General features: G+C 32.3%; 1 protein-coding gene across 2 annotated transcripts; it reads left to right on the forward strand.

The window, feature by feature from the left end:
• Positions 1-9,149: 9,149 nt before the first annotated feature.
• Positions 9,150-15,902, forward strand: LOC125864973 (two-component response regulator-like APRR9). 2 transcript variants are annotated; one of them, XM_049545122.1, is made up of 9 exons: positions 9,414-9,536; positions 10,490-10,545; positions 10,985-11,146; positions 11,229-11,359; positions 11,450-11,593; positions 12,048-12,150; positions 12,229-12,631; positions 14,218-14,935; positions 15,433-15,902. In XM_049545122.1, coding segments are annotated over exons 3-9 (1,626 nt in total). In that variant the 5' UTR covers positions 9,414-9,536; positions 10,490-10,545; positions 10,985-11,145; the 3' UTR covers positions 15,559-15,902. The 2 variants fall into 2 exon arrangements, with proteins under 2 accessions (XP_049401078.1, XP_049401079.1); XM_049545121.1 differs by lacking the exon at positions 10,490-10,545 and having other exon boundaries at positions 9,150-9,536.
• Positions 15,903-16,664: the final 762 nt, after the last annotated feature.

The following is a 16,664-nucleotide window of genomic DNA, read 5'->3' on the forward strand; positions in this document are numbered from 1 at the left end:
TCCTTCAAAGATCAATTTGATAAACTTAAGTAAGATAGTCGCTTTTTTTTTGCAGTATACCGCAATGTGAGTAGAGCGAATTAACATAAATCTTTCCAAATATGAGGAGAAAAGTGAGATCCTTGTCCGGTCTTTATCGTTGAATCCCCAAATGTGCATCTTCGAGTGTTTCAGCTGATCCTCGATCTCCCAAACAAAAGTGGTTACAACGGAGCAGCGGATCTTTGTCCTGTTAATCCTCGATCCCGTCAAGGTGAGAGCTCTCTTCCCACAACAAGCGCCACTTCACCCTTGGCTTCGCAACTGTCGTCTTTTAGCTGATTGATGAGTGTTAAAGATAGACGTGTCATGCCACATGAAGAAAGTTGTCAAGCATTGAATGAAAGGAGAGGGAGGCTCGGGCAAGGTTGTCGGAGAACGTCCGCTAAACTGATGTATCCGAGAATAGGAGAGTGTAGTGTTCTTTGTAATATTTTTAAATGGTAGGAAATTTTAGAGATTATGATAAAATAAGTTGTGTATTTAAGTAATTTTTTCTTTTTTTTATTATGATTGTGATGTTTGGGTTAGTTTTTGCGCTACTCGACTAATTATAAGAGATATTTGCTATCTTTCATTAGTAATAAGTATTCCCTCTATCTCATATTAGATGAACATCTTACTAAAATATTTGTTTCATATTACTTGATCACTTACTAAATCAGAATAGAATTAATCAAAGTTTTCTATTTTACCCCTACAATTAATATGGCATTTGAAAATTTAAACAAACTTTGAATAAAAATTTCTTTTTTCAAGAGATTAATTATTTTATTTTTTTTTATAAATATCCCCATTTTATTATCAAAAGTAGTTCTTTACGGCTCAAGGGAGAAAAAAATATGCTTTGTTCCTCAATTGGACATGCCCAGCTCGGGAATTAGTCTCTTTTCGACTATTTCTTGAGCTGACGTATAAATATAAAGGAGAACTAACTAGCTAGCCCGGATAAATCTTCTTCGCGACATAAGCCTCTTGTCGCCTTTTTATTTGAAAACTTATGATTCTTTAACATCCAAAGCTTGTAGACTGTAGCAATAAGTATGATTCTATAGATTGTATAAATAAACATAGCAAAATAGTAAAATTAATTAATCTATTTATGATTTTTAAATTATCGAATAAAATAGAAAATGTTCATCTAATATGAGACAAAGAAAGTACCAAATAACTCAATTGTTTTTATCCAATTTTTAATAATGTTTATTTTTGGACTTTTTTAATCTGAATTTGTATAAAAAATTCTATTACAGAGGACAAAGTAATTTCTATCAAATATTTAAAATTTAAATTTGAGACTTCTAGCATGAAAAAGTAGTTATATGACTCCATTGATTTCTTATCTTAAATAAAAGTTAAAAATAAAAGGTAACTCTTCGTTTAGATCGAATCACAAGTTACAAAAGCTAAAAGCCTGAGATAATGTTGAATGCATCAATCGAAAAAGTTAAAAATTTATGTATTTCAGTATAATCATATGCATTTTAGCATAAACATATTACATATATATTATTTATTTTTTATATACGTAATATATTTCTTAAATGCTTCCGTTATACATATGTTTTCTAACCATCCCTTTATTTATAGTGATGCCAAAAAAACACTAGTTCTAAAATGGTGTCTTTGATGAATTTGATCCAACAATTTTATCTGAGATCGAGCGCCAATAACGACACGAAAAAAAAATCTGTAATCCTCCATTTGAAGCCACAAATTGCGAAGCTAAAAGCCTAATAATGCACCAACCAAATAAATAAATAATTAACTCAAGATAATAATATGATAGTTAGCATCAAGTAATAATTGCAAATAATGGCTGTAAGCCATGCTCCACATATTGACACTTTAATTGGTATAATAATAATAATAATAATAATAATAATAATAATAATAATAATAATATTCTCTATGATCTTTTTGAAGAGATTCTAAGGTGAAAGCTTATAGTCACATCTGAAAAAAGTCACAATTCTAGAGTGGATTTTTCACCTCAATTACTACTTTGTAGTAGTGGTTCACAAATCAAGAATATGCCAATGTGCCAACATGCACACATGAGACCAAGTATTAGGCATAACACAGTAACACACCTCATAAAGTATGAACTTCCATATGTGGATATCCTCATCTAGTTTCCCATTTATGATGGGATAAATAAGAAGTACATAGATTAATTATAATCAATAAGAAATTGAACTATCACTATTAGAAATAAAGATTTTTTTTTCATCGTGAGTAAAAAATTTGTGTTATAGATTATGATTTTTCACTCATTTCTCACCAAACCAACTTACTGGAGAAATGCATGATAGAAACAGATTATTTCCATATGGAAATATTATTATTATTATTTATTTATTTTTTCTACAAATTCAATCAAAACATCTATGGGAATAGTTATCGAACATTTTTTAGTCGAAAATTTGATAAAGAAAAATTGTGACTTTTAGCCGTGTCACCTAATCAAATGTAGATTTTTCTTTTCTATACTATTCAATCCTTTCATTAGATAAACGAGAGCAACTTACATTTTGGATTGAAAAATTGTTACCCACAACAATGATGGAGGCAAAAGTTTCAATTCTAAATATAAAAAATTAGACACGCGAAATCAAATGAAGTGGCAAAGGTATTACCTAGAAGAGCTTTTTTATTTTTATTCCTAGACTAGAAAGATGAGATTGCTTGGTCACTAGGGCACACATATATAGAATATTCTTGGCTGCTGGTGTGTATGAAGCATATATTTCTTATCATGCCCCATTTCTTTCTATTTTTATCCTTATATCCATCGACCTCTTTTTAAAGTTTTCTGTATTTTTATTTTTACACTTTGCAAGGTTTTATTTTACTTTTGTTTGGTGTTGGAAATAAGTTATTTTAGAATTAATTATCTTAAAATTAGCTATTTCAATTTTTTTTATCTTACTGTTAATATGGGATAAAAAAACATTACAATTTGGGGATAACTAATATATCTCGAAATAATTTATTTTGTAATTTTATTTGCCAATCAAAATATGAAATAAGCTTATCCTAAAATTAATCATAAAATAGTTATTTCTTTATCCCTTATACCAAATGAGTCCAGGTTTTAATTTTTTCTTCTGAATTAGTTTTCCTTCAATTATTCTAAAAATCATTAATATCTTAAAAAAGGATATAATGATTGAATTACTAATATTGAAGTATATATTCAATACTCAATATGTTAATAAAAAAAAAGTATAGCTGAAAATTGTGAGGCATGCCGAAGCTAAAAGGAAAAAAATAAACTGTAACGAGCTTGGGGAAAATTTCAATCTTCTTACATTGAACTAAGCTTAGTCAAACGAATTCACTATGGGATGATACGCACAAAATTCAATTTTAAATAGAAAAAATTTATATTTATCTTTTTACTTTGAAAAATTATTTATATCTATCTTGAAGACATGAGAGACGAAAATGAGTTAAAATCTGATTAATCCATGTGTTTTTCTTAATTGAACATTTTATAATTAATTAACACACATAATTAATTAACATTAAAATTTAAGTTGATATACCTTTAATTTATTTTTTCTTGTGAAATAGAGTCAATTTATTTATTTTTCATATACAATTCTTTTGGCTTTTTCCCATCCATTTGTAGAGCTCCGAGAGAATTATTTTTTTCATTTTTTCTCAAACATTTTACATGAAATATATTCACTAATTTTATCTTGGCCAAATAATTTTTCGTAAGAGCAACTAATAATTATTTTTCTTTGTCATTTTTTGGTGAATAATTTTTTAATCTTTTTTAATCCAAGTCCATCGATCCCAGCTTTCAAATTTTTTTCAAATTAAAGATTCAATTTTGAAGTATTAGCTTCAATAGAGATTTTGAAACTATTTTTTTGAGACTTATTTTATTTGTTTTGTTAGTCACAAACTTCAGTTGGACGTAAAAGAATATTTAAGAATCAAGTTCGTATAGTTTGAGTTTTTTTTTTAGGATTGAAGTGATAATTATGGTAAGTGATAAAATATACTATTGTGCTTTGATTTTTGGAGGTGGAAGAAAGAATTTGATGGTGGTAATGAATCGAATTTGGTGATGATTAGTTATGATATTTTGTAGTAATTGTTATGATTTTTTATGGTGAAAACAATAGGTTTAGTGGTTATGTAGCGGGTGCAATAACGTATTGAAAGAAAAGAAATCAAATTACATGAAAAATATAATATTATTTTTAGATATGACAATTTATTAATGTGGCATTGATATAATAATGATGTGGAGGCGAGTGTAGAATATCTTCCATTAGGTAAGCTGTTATATATGTCTTAGGGGGAGTTAGGGATGCACTTTTTACACTTTAAAATAGTTCAGGTGGGTAAAATGATCCGCGTAAATGAAAAGTGAATTTCTAAAACTGTAGATATTGTTCAAGAGGTATTAATATATTTGATCGCTAGGAACTCAGATTGTGACTTGATAAAGACAATATTTGATGTCTTGATATCTTTATTAATATATATTACCTGAGTTAATTATGAGATTTCGAGATATCACTTCAATGAAATATGTTATTATTTATATAAGTGTAAGCTAAGGTTTATAGTAGAGATGCTTCGAAAAATTCTAATAAAGATTTGATAAAACTCAAAAACAAGACTTGAAATATCCATAAAAGAAAACTTCCATCTTTGTAATTTTGTGGCTCCAAACTTGCAGATCTGATTTGTGAGAGAATAAATGAAGGGGAAGTTTGGTTCCACTGGACAATTCCAATTTGTTTGCAATAAAATTTAAAGAGATGGATAATTGACTACAATCACAAATAAAACATGATGAAATAGAGATATTTTATTGTGAATATTTGTGAGTATATTTTGTTCCTTTCTTGATTCTTCTCTTTGAATTTTCTCTGTGATTGGAGAGTCATTAATGTTGTATTTCTCCATTGTAGAATAATTTCTTGTGATGCATCTGATCGCTAGGAATATCGGGCAACGACTTTGACAAAGACATTACTTGATACTTTGATTTTTACGAATATCTCATAAGTTTATGAGATCAAGGAAATATGATACCCTTTATATAGGCGCGAGCTAAGATATATGATAGAGTACCCTTCAAGAACTTGAACAAAAATTGGACTTCATCTTGTAGAGTTCTATAAAAAATTTGATGTCTACAACCATGAAAGAACTACTTCACCCCATTGCACATATTTAGAATTTGATTACTAAAAGCGAAGTGAGCGACCTACATTGCATAGGATTTTAACCACCAATTTTCATTAACTTCTCAAGAGCAATGTTTCAAATTACAACTATGAATCAAAGAGACTTACTCTAGTACCTCAACTCAACAATTCACTCAAAACTGTTCTAACTACTCTCCAAGAAGTCAAACTCGCTTCTTGTTACAAATTTCACCCACACGGCTATTCTCTTCAATCTAGAAATTATTACAACTCAATAATAATTCTAGGACAACTCAACAAAGATTAATAACCCTAGCCTTTACCTACCCAAACATCACACAAAATAGCTCATTGATTCACTACAACTGGGAACTCAATAAAGACTAATAACTCTAGTTTTTAACTGATCAAACTTCAATAGTACATACTTGAACACAACTCATTTATTTCCTTCTTTGTGACAATCTTCCATATCTGTAAAGGTTGTCCGCATTCGCGTCTCAGAAACCTGGTTCTTGATTCACCTGATAGAGTATACATAAGACAACAAATAGTAAACTAGGTACACTTTGTCAATCATCAAAACTACATACATGTTATCCTATTTCTCAATAAATGATATTATTAAAGACCAAAATAGTCCAATCAGTCTACACTAACATTTTCCTTAGGTCAAATACATTGATAACTCCTTCTAATTTGCCTCCATTTTTTAATTTAGACATTCTATTTTACCCTTCAATCTTATTTTTAAATATCATTTTAAATATAACATATTGAGTTATGTCTCAATTTTTTTTTTATACTCTTAAATTACATTTTTACACTTAGAAAATCGATGAACTTTCTGTAAAGAGATTGTCTACACATGTGACCTTTCTCAAATGATGAAACTAACTGCTGGCCATGATAGTGATAACAGTGGTAATGCATGAGAAAATATCTTCATAGGAGGCTTGAAGAGCACAACTTTTTTTTTTACAAAGAGAAATGGAAGGGGCATATGTTCTTGGGGGTGGGGGTGGGAGTGGGGATGGGGGTGGGGTGGGTGTAAAAGAAAATCAAAATGAGTGATGAGAAAATTGCCAACTCATCCTGGCCAATAACAGGACGCCTATTGATCAGCTTTGAATACTCTCTCCTCCTTTATAATAGTTTTTTATTTGATATTAATATTTATATTAAAAAATGTATGATTAATTTAAATCCGTATCATAAACTTTTTCATATATATCAAGATTCATTAGTGATTGGAGAAATTTAATTCCACGTACCACAATATTGGTTTAATTAAATATCTCTCCATCATATCAACATGTGTTAAGATGCTACCTAATTTTCCATGGCTATAAAGCAAAGTCTATAATTTGCTTTAATTAGAGAGATCACATATCATCCACTAGTTTGCTGCTTTATCTTAGATATTTTCTTCAACAAAACCATCAAATATTGCACTCATCTTGTCTTTTTAATTCTTCTTTTACACAAAGTCGTAGAGGCCGGTTTTGTGGGACATCCACATCTTCCCGTGATTTAATGGGTTCAATACTTAGGTCCCGTTTGGCCATAAATTTTCCAAATAAAATTTGGGGAAAATTTGATAAATACTGTTGGTCTATACAATTTATTATTTTTGGCAAATATTTTTGACAAATAACCCAAATTTCCAAATACTAGAAAAAATTAGTATTTGGGTCAAATCTCATTATTTGAGAATTTTTAATAATTCAAATTCTACACCAAACTTATATCTTTTACAAGAACACCCTCTATTGTAGTTGTTTGCATTGTTTTATATAATTTTTTACGTGAACATCAAAGTAGTGATGGAATATTGAGTAAATATGAAAATGATGATATGGTTGTTGATAAAAATTATAACAATCGGCTTAGGGTAACAAAGTCATGTGCTATGTAATGCAAACATATGGTTAGTTTTTAAAACTTATGGATATAAATCACATTTCTTAAAAAGGTGAAATATATTTCCCAAATACTATGGCCAACACATGATGAAATTTCACCCAAATTTTCACCCAAATAATATTTGTCAAAAATATTTGAAAATCTATGGCCAAACACTAGCTTAATTAGCTTTATTTTACTTGAGTCCATTCCCCCCCCCCCCCTCCAAATTAAGAACAATAGATTGACATATACTTCCTCTGTCCCTAATTACTTATCCACTTTTTTTTTTTTAGTTGTCCCTAATTACTTGTCCATTTTGACAAATCAAGAAAGGACAAAATATTTCTACCTATTATACCCTCAATTAATTACTTTGAAAAATGTAGAACTTCTTGAAAATCTTAAGTTTTTAATTCATCCACTCCATAATTAATAGGGGTAAAACGGTAAACTTACTATGTCAATAATTGCTTTCTTAATAGGTGTGTTTATTCAAAAGTGGACAAGTAATTAGGGACAGAGAGAGTATTATAAATGGAGTTGAAAGAAGATAGAATATATATAGGTCTTATCATTATTTAGTGAAAGCAAAGAGGCTGACTTCGGCTCAAGTGCAACAATTTCAGATGTAATGAAGAAGAAAAGAGTGAATAAAACATAAAATTATTTTTTTTTAAAAGCAGTGCAAAACCTACGAGAAAAGAATATGAACAACAAGAAAATAATGTAATAGTCAAAATACAATAAACATATGAAATTGGTATAGAAAACTAGAATTATACTAATACGACTAGTATAATTTCAGACACCAACAAGCTTGAACCTTTGAAAGCAAGGCAACACTCCACTATCTACTAACTGTGTACCCTAATATGCGACCTTCACTCCCTCATATCCAAGGTCATGTCCTCAGTAATTAGAAGTTTCTTCATGTCATGTCTAATCATCTCTCTCCTAATGCATTTTCACCCTATCACTACCTCTCCTCATGTCTACTAAAACCAACCTTTCGCACCTCATCACTGGTGCATCTGTGCATCTCTGTTGCACATGTCCAAACCATCTCAATCTCTTTTCCTCCAGTCCTACTTGTTTTTCAAATAAATCAAGGGATTCTTGTCCATCGCGGAGGTTACTCCTACCTTATTTAGGATGACCTCATTTCTAATTTTATTGCTCCTAGTATGCCCATGTATCCATCTCAACATCCTCATTTTGTCAACACACATCTTTTGCACGAGAGTTCTTAATTGGCCAACACTTTGCATGTTAATGGTCCAACCACCACTCTATAGAATCCTTAAGTTTTGATTGTACTTTTTTACCACACAAGACTTCTGAGGCAAGCATTCTCTCCATCTGCGCCGTACCAATACGATGTGTGATATCGTTGTTGATGTCCCCACTAGCCTAGATAAGAGACTCAAATTACTTGAAATTCTCTTTCTTGGGGATAGGTTGTGTGTCAAGCCTCACTTCCACGTTTAACTCATGCATCACTATATAAATTCGCACTCCAAATATTCTACATTGATCCTGCTCAACTTGAACCTCTTAGATTCCAGAGTTTGGTCTCCACACTTTTAACCTAATATTACATATCTCATCAATTAGTATTATGTCATCCGTAAATTACATACACTAAGGCACCTCATCTTGAATATATACCACTTCAATTAATCCATCAATAAGACAAATTAAAACGGGTTAAAAACTGATTCGCGATACAACCCCATTTCAATTTTAAATTTTATAACAATAATATATTCAATTTGATTTTAGTAGTTAAATACAAACAAGACTTAATTTATCTAATTTTTTATCATTATTTTTATAAAGTAGATTGACGGTTTTCGATAGTGGAATGATGAAAGGGAAAAATCAGAGGTAAAATTATTTGTGGCCAAGTGAAATTTGTAGTATCTACCCACAGAAACGTGGCAATGGTCATTGAAAATATCTGATATTAGTAGGGCCGTTTGAGAAGGCTTTAACACCACGATTTTGAAGAAAATGATTCTATGGAAAATCAAATTTGTGGACCAAAATGGAGACAACTCATCCACTAACCAATGATGACCCGTCTTTAGATTTACATCCCTCAAATAATCTTTACCCAATTTCCACGGCCAAGAATCAAGACTCATTTTTTACAAAAACCCCTTCATTCACATCTGTCCATTAGTTTTAGGCGGGCTGTTAAAGATATATTTTCTTCAAGAAAACCAAAAGGGGTTGCAGTTTTTGACAAATATTGGATTTGGTGGTGTAAAATGGGTGAAGCAGTGATGGCAGGTGAAGGAGATGGTGAATGTTTCCCAAAAATGGTGCTTAGGGTTTTATTGGTTGAAGCTGATGATTGCACTCGTCAGATTATTGCTGCTCTGCTTCGTAAATGTAGTTATAGAGGTTGGTCATATGCGGTTTCAACACTATTGCTCCTTTAATGTTCATTTGTTTCCATTATTCTTGATAATTCAGCAATAAAACTTTGTGCAACTTAAAAAGGGGTTCTTCTTTTGAAAACATGCAAGTGATCTGTTAGTTGTTGAGTTCTTCTTTTGAAATAGTCCAAAAGAACAGATTTTTGTGCAAAAACTTCTTGAAAATAGTTAATATAAACTTTCTCTTTGTTTTTAATATACTCATCTATGTTTTTTTTTTCATTATTTTGGTATGAAGATGTCTTCAAAAAAGTTTAAACAAAAGCCACCTTTAGTCTTGGGCGACTGCACTCATTACATTAAGGTTTAGGGGTTGATAACTTGATACTAAGCTCCCGTTTAGCTATAGATTTTGAAGTTTGAAGCTTGAAAAAATGAGTTTATGAAGTTGTGCTTTGACATGCATTTTGAAGTTTTGTGATGGAAGCTTGTTTTTGGTTACTTGAAAATATTTGAAGATTAGATTTTCAAAATCTACTTCCAAGATTCTTTGTGTTAGCTCCAAGTCATGTTAAGGATGGTGTTTGAGTGCTATATAGTGTCCCTTATACATAGAGGTATTCAAAATATTTACTACATAAATCACCAAAAATACATAAAATTGGTAAGTCTCAGATTGAGCTTACTACCTTAACATTTGGGTTGGATTATCTGATCTTCTACCTAAGACTTGGACAGTGATTGTAGTGTGTTTGGATATCAAGCAGATTTGAAATAGAAATGTTTCTTTATTTGTAAGGAAAATATATTTTTGTGTCCTTTTTCCCCCTTGTTTTGGGAATGGATACCTAGGATATTGTTTAGACTTTTAGCCTGCCCGTGTCTTCTATAGTTTGTCGTCTGTAGAACCATTTTCAGCATGAGCCTTTCAGTTACTGAGAATACAATCCTTTTTTTTACTTGTCCTCTTATCTTCAGGTTATAGCATGGGGGATATAATATCACGCTCATCCTGCACCTGGAGATTTCTAGTGGTATTATAACTCCATGTATTCCTCCCAGACTATGATTCTGCATTCGCTGATGCCCCCCCTCTCTGCACCACCCCTTAAAAGAATATGGGCGGATGTAATGTATCTGTTAAATTCCATCCTGCCGTGAATTTCATTGACTGATATCATGGTGGGGCTCAAGAGTATTACTTAACCTTCATATTTGATTGTTGACTAATGAAGACTTAATCTACCACATTTTACCAACCCGACATCCACCCCTTACTTTGTGCGCTTTGTAATTGGTTGCCTGAGAGGCATGTATTAACTTTATGTTTCAGCACACTGGCAATTCTTGTGGCGTGAGTGTGTACATAGCATCTTGTAAATTTTTTACACTTAGTTTTTTGGTACCAAAGAAATAATAAGTTGTTTTTTGTTTTTTGGTACCAACGAAATAATAAGTTGTTTGACAAAACAGTTGCTGCTGTTCCTGATGGTTTGAAGGCATGGGAGACACTTAAGGAAGGGCCTCATAACATAGACCTTGTATTGACTGAGGTTGAGCTGCCATCAGTATCCGGATATGCACTGCTCACTTCAATTGTGGAGCATGACTTGTGCAAAAACATACCTGTTATAAGTATGTTTTCTTGATCTCAGCACTTATTTTAATGTAATATTCACAGGGATCGTAATGCTTAATATGCCTATTTATTATGCAGTGATGTCCTCCAAAGATTCCATTAGCACAGTCTTGAAATGCATGGTTAAAGGAGCTTCCGACTTTCTCATTAAGCCTTTAAGGAAAAATGAGCTGAGGAACTTGTGGCAGCATGTTTGGAGAAGAAAAATGGTATGTAAAGAAAAGAAAACATTTGTAAATGGTTATCAAATTTAACCAATTGAATTAACACAAATTATTTTGTTTCTCTTGAATGATCAGCAAAGTGCTAGGAGCCATCCTCGGAATGAAGTTGTTGAAAACCAGAAAATTGTAGCAGCTTCTGAGAATGACACAGCAAGTAACTATTCTAGCGATAATCTGGCTTCTGTTCATCGAGGAAATGACAAAGGTTGCCAGTCACAAGTAAGTGATATCTTCTGTGTTAACCTCATTTGACTGAGATGTATGAGCTCCATCATTTTGCACTTCATAGATTTTGATGTAACATGATTGATTATCTATATGTAATTTTATATGCCAACTTTAAGCTATTTTTTGTTAAAGGTCATCTTTTTTCAAGAAAATAAATTGACTTAAGTGAGATAAAATGCTGATCTTCTTTTGCACTCCATGCCATCAAGTGCCTTCATTTTTTCTGCAGATAGTTGATTTACGTCATTTAAGTTTGACAAGTAATATACTTTCCAAAATTTATGATAATGATGCATTATGAAACCATGTAAAGAAGAACGTATTTTTAGATTAGACTGGTTTCATCGGGTTTACATAGAGATGACATATTTTGCCAACTGTTGTGCATAACTCTTGTCCCATGCCTTTCTTGTTAGCTGATAGTGTGTGTATGCCAAATATGCAGGGCGTTACAGATATTAGACAGAAAGATGATTCAAATATGTGCAACGATGGAAGACATGAAGAATGTGTTGAAAGATCATTTATGCCAGAAAGTAAACCACTAGGTATGGCGAGCTATCCTTCTTCTATCAAATTTTGGAGTTATATGTCTAAGATTTGAACTGACAAACTATCATATGTAGAAAACATGACAAACTCTGGAATGGGAACTTCTTCCGGCACTACACCTGACAGCTCAGTTGCTATTGGTTCAGAAGATGCCACTCTTTGTGCTGAACCAAGGGTTACGGCTGATGAAGTGCAGAATGGATGTTTTAGTGCAAATACGTGTACTGCTGATGAAGTTGATTGCCAGTTGAATGAACTCTATTCTGCTCCTAATACTGCTGAAGCTATTGACTTGATGGGGAATTTTGAAAATTACTTGGCTCACAGTGACGGCCATTCTCATGACAGTAGAGAAAAATCAAATCTGGCTTCCAGGCTGGATCTTTCTTTGAGAACCTTTAATCCCAGTTGCTTAAATGATGAAGCGTCATGGGAGCAGAACATGATAAGTCATTCAAAAGCATCCGCCTTTTCTAAGTGAGTTTTGCATTTCTGTTCTTTGGCATTCTCTTGTTGAATTGTCCTCTTTGCTTAGCGGATTCCTCAAATATGAAGGAACAGTTCTCCATCGGGAAGAGTGCCCCAAAATTGTATCATTGTCTCTGTAGGATAGTAGTGTTTGTTCTCTTTAAACACAAAAAAGTGTAAATAGAGTGAGTAGCCACATTTCAACTACTGCATACTGCTGTTGCAGCAAGTTGAGATTTGTAACAATTCTTTATCAGGGGATGCAGCCTGTTTTACTGGGTTCACTTTTAACCCAGTATTTTGACATAAGAGTGTAAATAAACATTTGAAAAATTACTAAAAATTTCAACAATTATTAATTTATGAAACCATAAATTCAGTAGTGCAATGAATTCAATTGTAAAAATTTATAGGTTGAACCAATTAAGTTTAAATTCTTTATTCTCTTCATGAATTAGTCACACTACATAGCTTATGGTAGTAGCAATTTCTCTATGACAGTTGTGATGCAATACTTGTGGCAGGGCCGTTCATGCATATTATACAGTAGGGAGAAAACTAGTAGAAGACATCCATTTAGGAAGCTATATGGTAGGCGTTGTTCCTTTCTGTTGTTCATCCCTGACTCTATTCGTGGCTATTTCAGAAATCAACATCTGGAAAGTATCAAATTTTATGAAGAATGTGCAGTATATTTAAATTTGAAGGCCTTTATGTGTGTGTTTTTGTTTCTAGCTCTAATTAATGACCAAACCACTGCCCAGGAAAATTTGAAGATTTGGATGGGTATCTCTTGAGGAGTTTACTAACTACTCAACCATAGTGAATGCATGTAATGCTTGTATATCGTGATAGGATATTAATTTTATCGATAGCATGAAGGAAGAAATTATTGTACAAAACTAACACAAGGGACAACCAGATATATGCTGTAAAAGTGTAGTAATTCTTTGTCCAGGAAATATTTTGAGGCTGAATATTATTATCTTGTTGTGATATATGGTAAGAACCTCTATTAAATTCTTATATTTAAGATATACTAAACCAAGTCAAAGTATAACTGTTTGCATTCACGTTAAACCTAGCTACTTATCTTTCTTTATTGGCACTTTTAAGTTGAAACCCCAAAAGATCAAGATTGGAAAATTCACCTTTACTGTTTTGAGTGTAATGAAAGGTGACTTAGAGTGTGTAATGATGCCTTCTACTTACAACGTCACAGTTTTAATGAAATTATCTTACCTTTTCACGAAAAAAGAAGACTCAGGATGCCCTTATTTGCTAGTTTAGTTATTTATTGCTTTCAGGCTGATAATATTTTTTTGAAATATTACCAAGGCTTCTCATATCCTTGATGGTCTCCCTCCCTCTAGTTACAAGTCCAATCGAATGTTGTTTCTCTGCACGTCTTCTCTGTGAAAAGATGTGAGTATATTATACCTATATATGAACACTAGTACAGCAGTACCTTGCAGTGTGAACAATTGAGATTATATAGTAATTTATCTGCCTAAACTATCTTACGAAATACCTTAACTGCTTAAATTAGTTTCCAGATGCTATCTGAAAATTGACTAAACCTTCTTTTATGTCAGATATGAAAATAAGATGACGGTGCAACCTCTTTTCTCTGGATTGAGTAGCAATTCAGCTCCATTGAAGGAAGGCTCTAGTGCCTCTACTTGGCAGCATGATGCTTCATTGACTGAGAGTCAGGAAAACGAAACAGCTCTGGTTATGCGCCAACCGGGAAATTGTAAAGTTTCACTATCGGGCAACCAAGTAAGCTTCATTCCAGTTGACAAGGTAAGGTTTGGAAGTATGGCTGCCAGTGACATTCACATAAATGCTTCAGTGTACAATACACAATCAGGTTCTCAACAAGTACACAGCCCTCGATCACAGTCTACACTTCCAACAAGTTCTTTGACTTATTCAACTTCCGAAGGTCAAAATATGGAGCATTACAAACAACCATTTGATGATACTACAGTTCACTCTGAGGATAATGCGGAAGAAGAAGATAACAGAAATTTAGTAACAGTTGAAAAGGCAAGATATGATACTGCAATTTGTGAATCTAGTGATTTGGGAAGTGGCATGAAAAATAAGCTCAGTAACTCTCATTGTGGAAGTATTTCTGATGAAGCTGTAGAAAGTTCCTTTCCAGTTGCAAGTCCAGAGAGAGCTCCTGTTTCTGAGAGTGTGAATTACAATGATAAGACAAGATCAGAGAATCACAGCACCAGCCAAAGGGAAGCAGCACTCATGAAGTTTCGGTTAAAACGGAAGGATAGGTGCTATGAGAAAAAGGTATATATAACCTTAGTGCTAGTGCCATTATCTTATTCTTCAATTCTATTACTACTACTGTTTCTTTTACTTTGGTCATCTTTACTTTTTTCTTGCCAATACTTTTCTGCCTTTATTATTTTCTTCAAACCGTTTTCTTGACCTGAGGTCTATTGCAAACAGTCTCTCTACCCCACAAAGGTAGAAGTAAGGTCTAGGTACCTTCACCCTCCCCAGACCTCACTTATGAGACCACATTGGGTATATTGTTGTTGTCGTTGCTAGTGCCATTACTCAACTTAGATATATTGCATCAATTTTAAATGAGTACAGCGTTAACTAATCTCTATATTCTAGGTAGTTTAGCGGAAACGAATGCCATTACTATTGGTTTTTGACCTTTCATATGCTTGAATGATCAAATAGTAGATATAACTACAAAACTATTCAGAAGTAGCCAACATTTAGTTAAGTATCTTCTTTTTGTCCTTCATTATACTGATATCATTTTTGCACAGGTTCGATACGAAAGCAGGAAAAGACTTGCAGAGCAGCGACCACGAGTGAAAGGACAGTTTATTCGTCAGCTACAAAACGGAACTCTGCCTAAGGACAAAGACGAAATGCGAATAGTCCATCAATGAGAAAAAATAGTTTTTAGGCAAATTAATGTAGCATAGCCATTAAGATAGATATACAGGTTTGTAGTTTTTTTGTGTTGTGTTATGTGTGTATGTCTTGTAAGCCTGAGAATTAGGGGATTGATGATAGTTGCAACCCAAGATGTTTCAATTTTTATTTAGTTATTGGTTTATTATGTACTTAGCTTAGTAGGTGAAATTTGTCTTGCATTTGAGAGAGTTGAAACGTTTAATGGTGAACTTTGCAAGTATTTGTAGTTTGGGCAAGGAACTTGAGAATTCATTTGATTCGTCTATTATGTATATATATAGTTGCACAAGAATATTTAAAGGAGAATTCTTCATGTTTTTAATACAATATTTACCATTTCAAATATACATAAAAAAAAAATCTCTACCGAGCTCTGTTGGAAACCACCTCTCTATTTCACAAAGGTGGGAGAAAGATTTGGGAACACTCCATTCTCTTAAAATTTCACTTATGAGATTAAATTAAGTATATGTTATTATTGTTATTGTTCCAATAAAGGCATAATCCATGAACAAAAATTTAAATTTAGTTATAGCTAGCAAGTAAATACATTAACTTTGAGTATGCACATTTAGACAATTGAATTTGTTTCCGTTGTATCATTGAACACTTTTAGCTTAAAAAATGATCATTAAGTAAATTGAAATATCTAGATATACCAGCAAACTATCAAATTGGTCCACGGCAACTCCAAAACCAAATGTCATGAAACTAAGTAGCAAAAATGGTGACAAATGTATAGCAATTCCATTTTCTAGGTGTCATCACATCATAAGACTCCACCGTTACACATAACACAAAATTACATATTAGTCGGCAGCTACTAGCCAAGAATCTTCTTCCTAAGCTAAAGTAACAAAAAACAAAAGAATTTGCATTGAAAACAACTAGCAAAGAGAGAACCTTATTCCCTTCTTTTTTTTCTTTCATAGATTCTATCTTTTTATTCCACCTTTTCTCACCACTATCACTCACTTAACAATTCAAACACTTTGTTAAATAATCTACTTGTTGGTTTTAATTACACTTGATCATTTTATTGTTCATGTAAGCCTCTCTTATAGTTTTCTTTCTTTTC

This window comes from Solanum stenotomum, chromosome 5 (genome assembly GCF_019186545.1).
Source record: "Solanum stenotomum isolate F172 chromosome 5, ASM1918654v1, whole genome shotgun sequence".
NCBI lineage: Eukaryota > Viridiplantae > Streptophyta > Magnoliopsida > Solanales > Solanaceae > Solanum > Solanum stenotomum.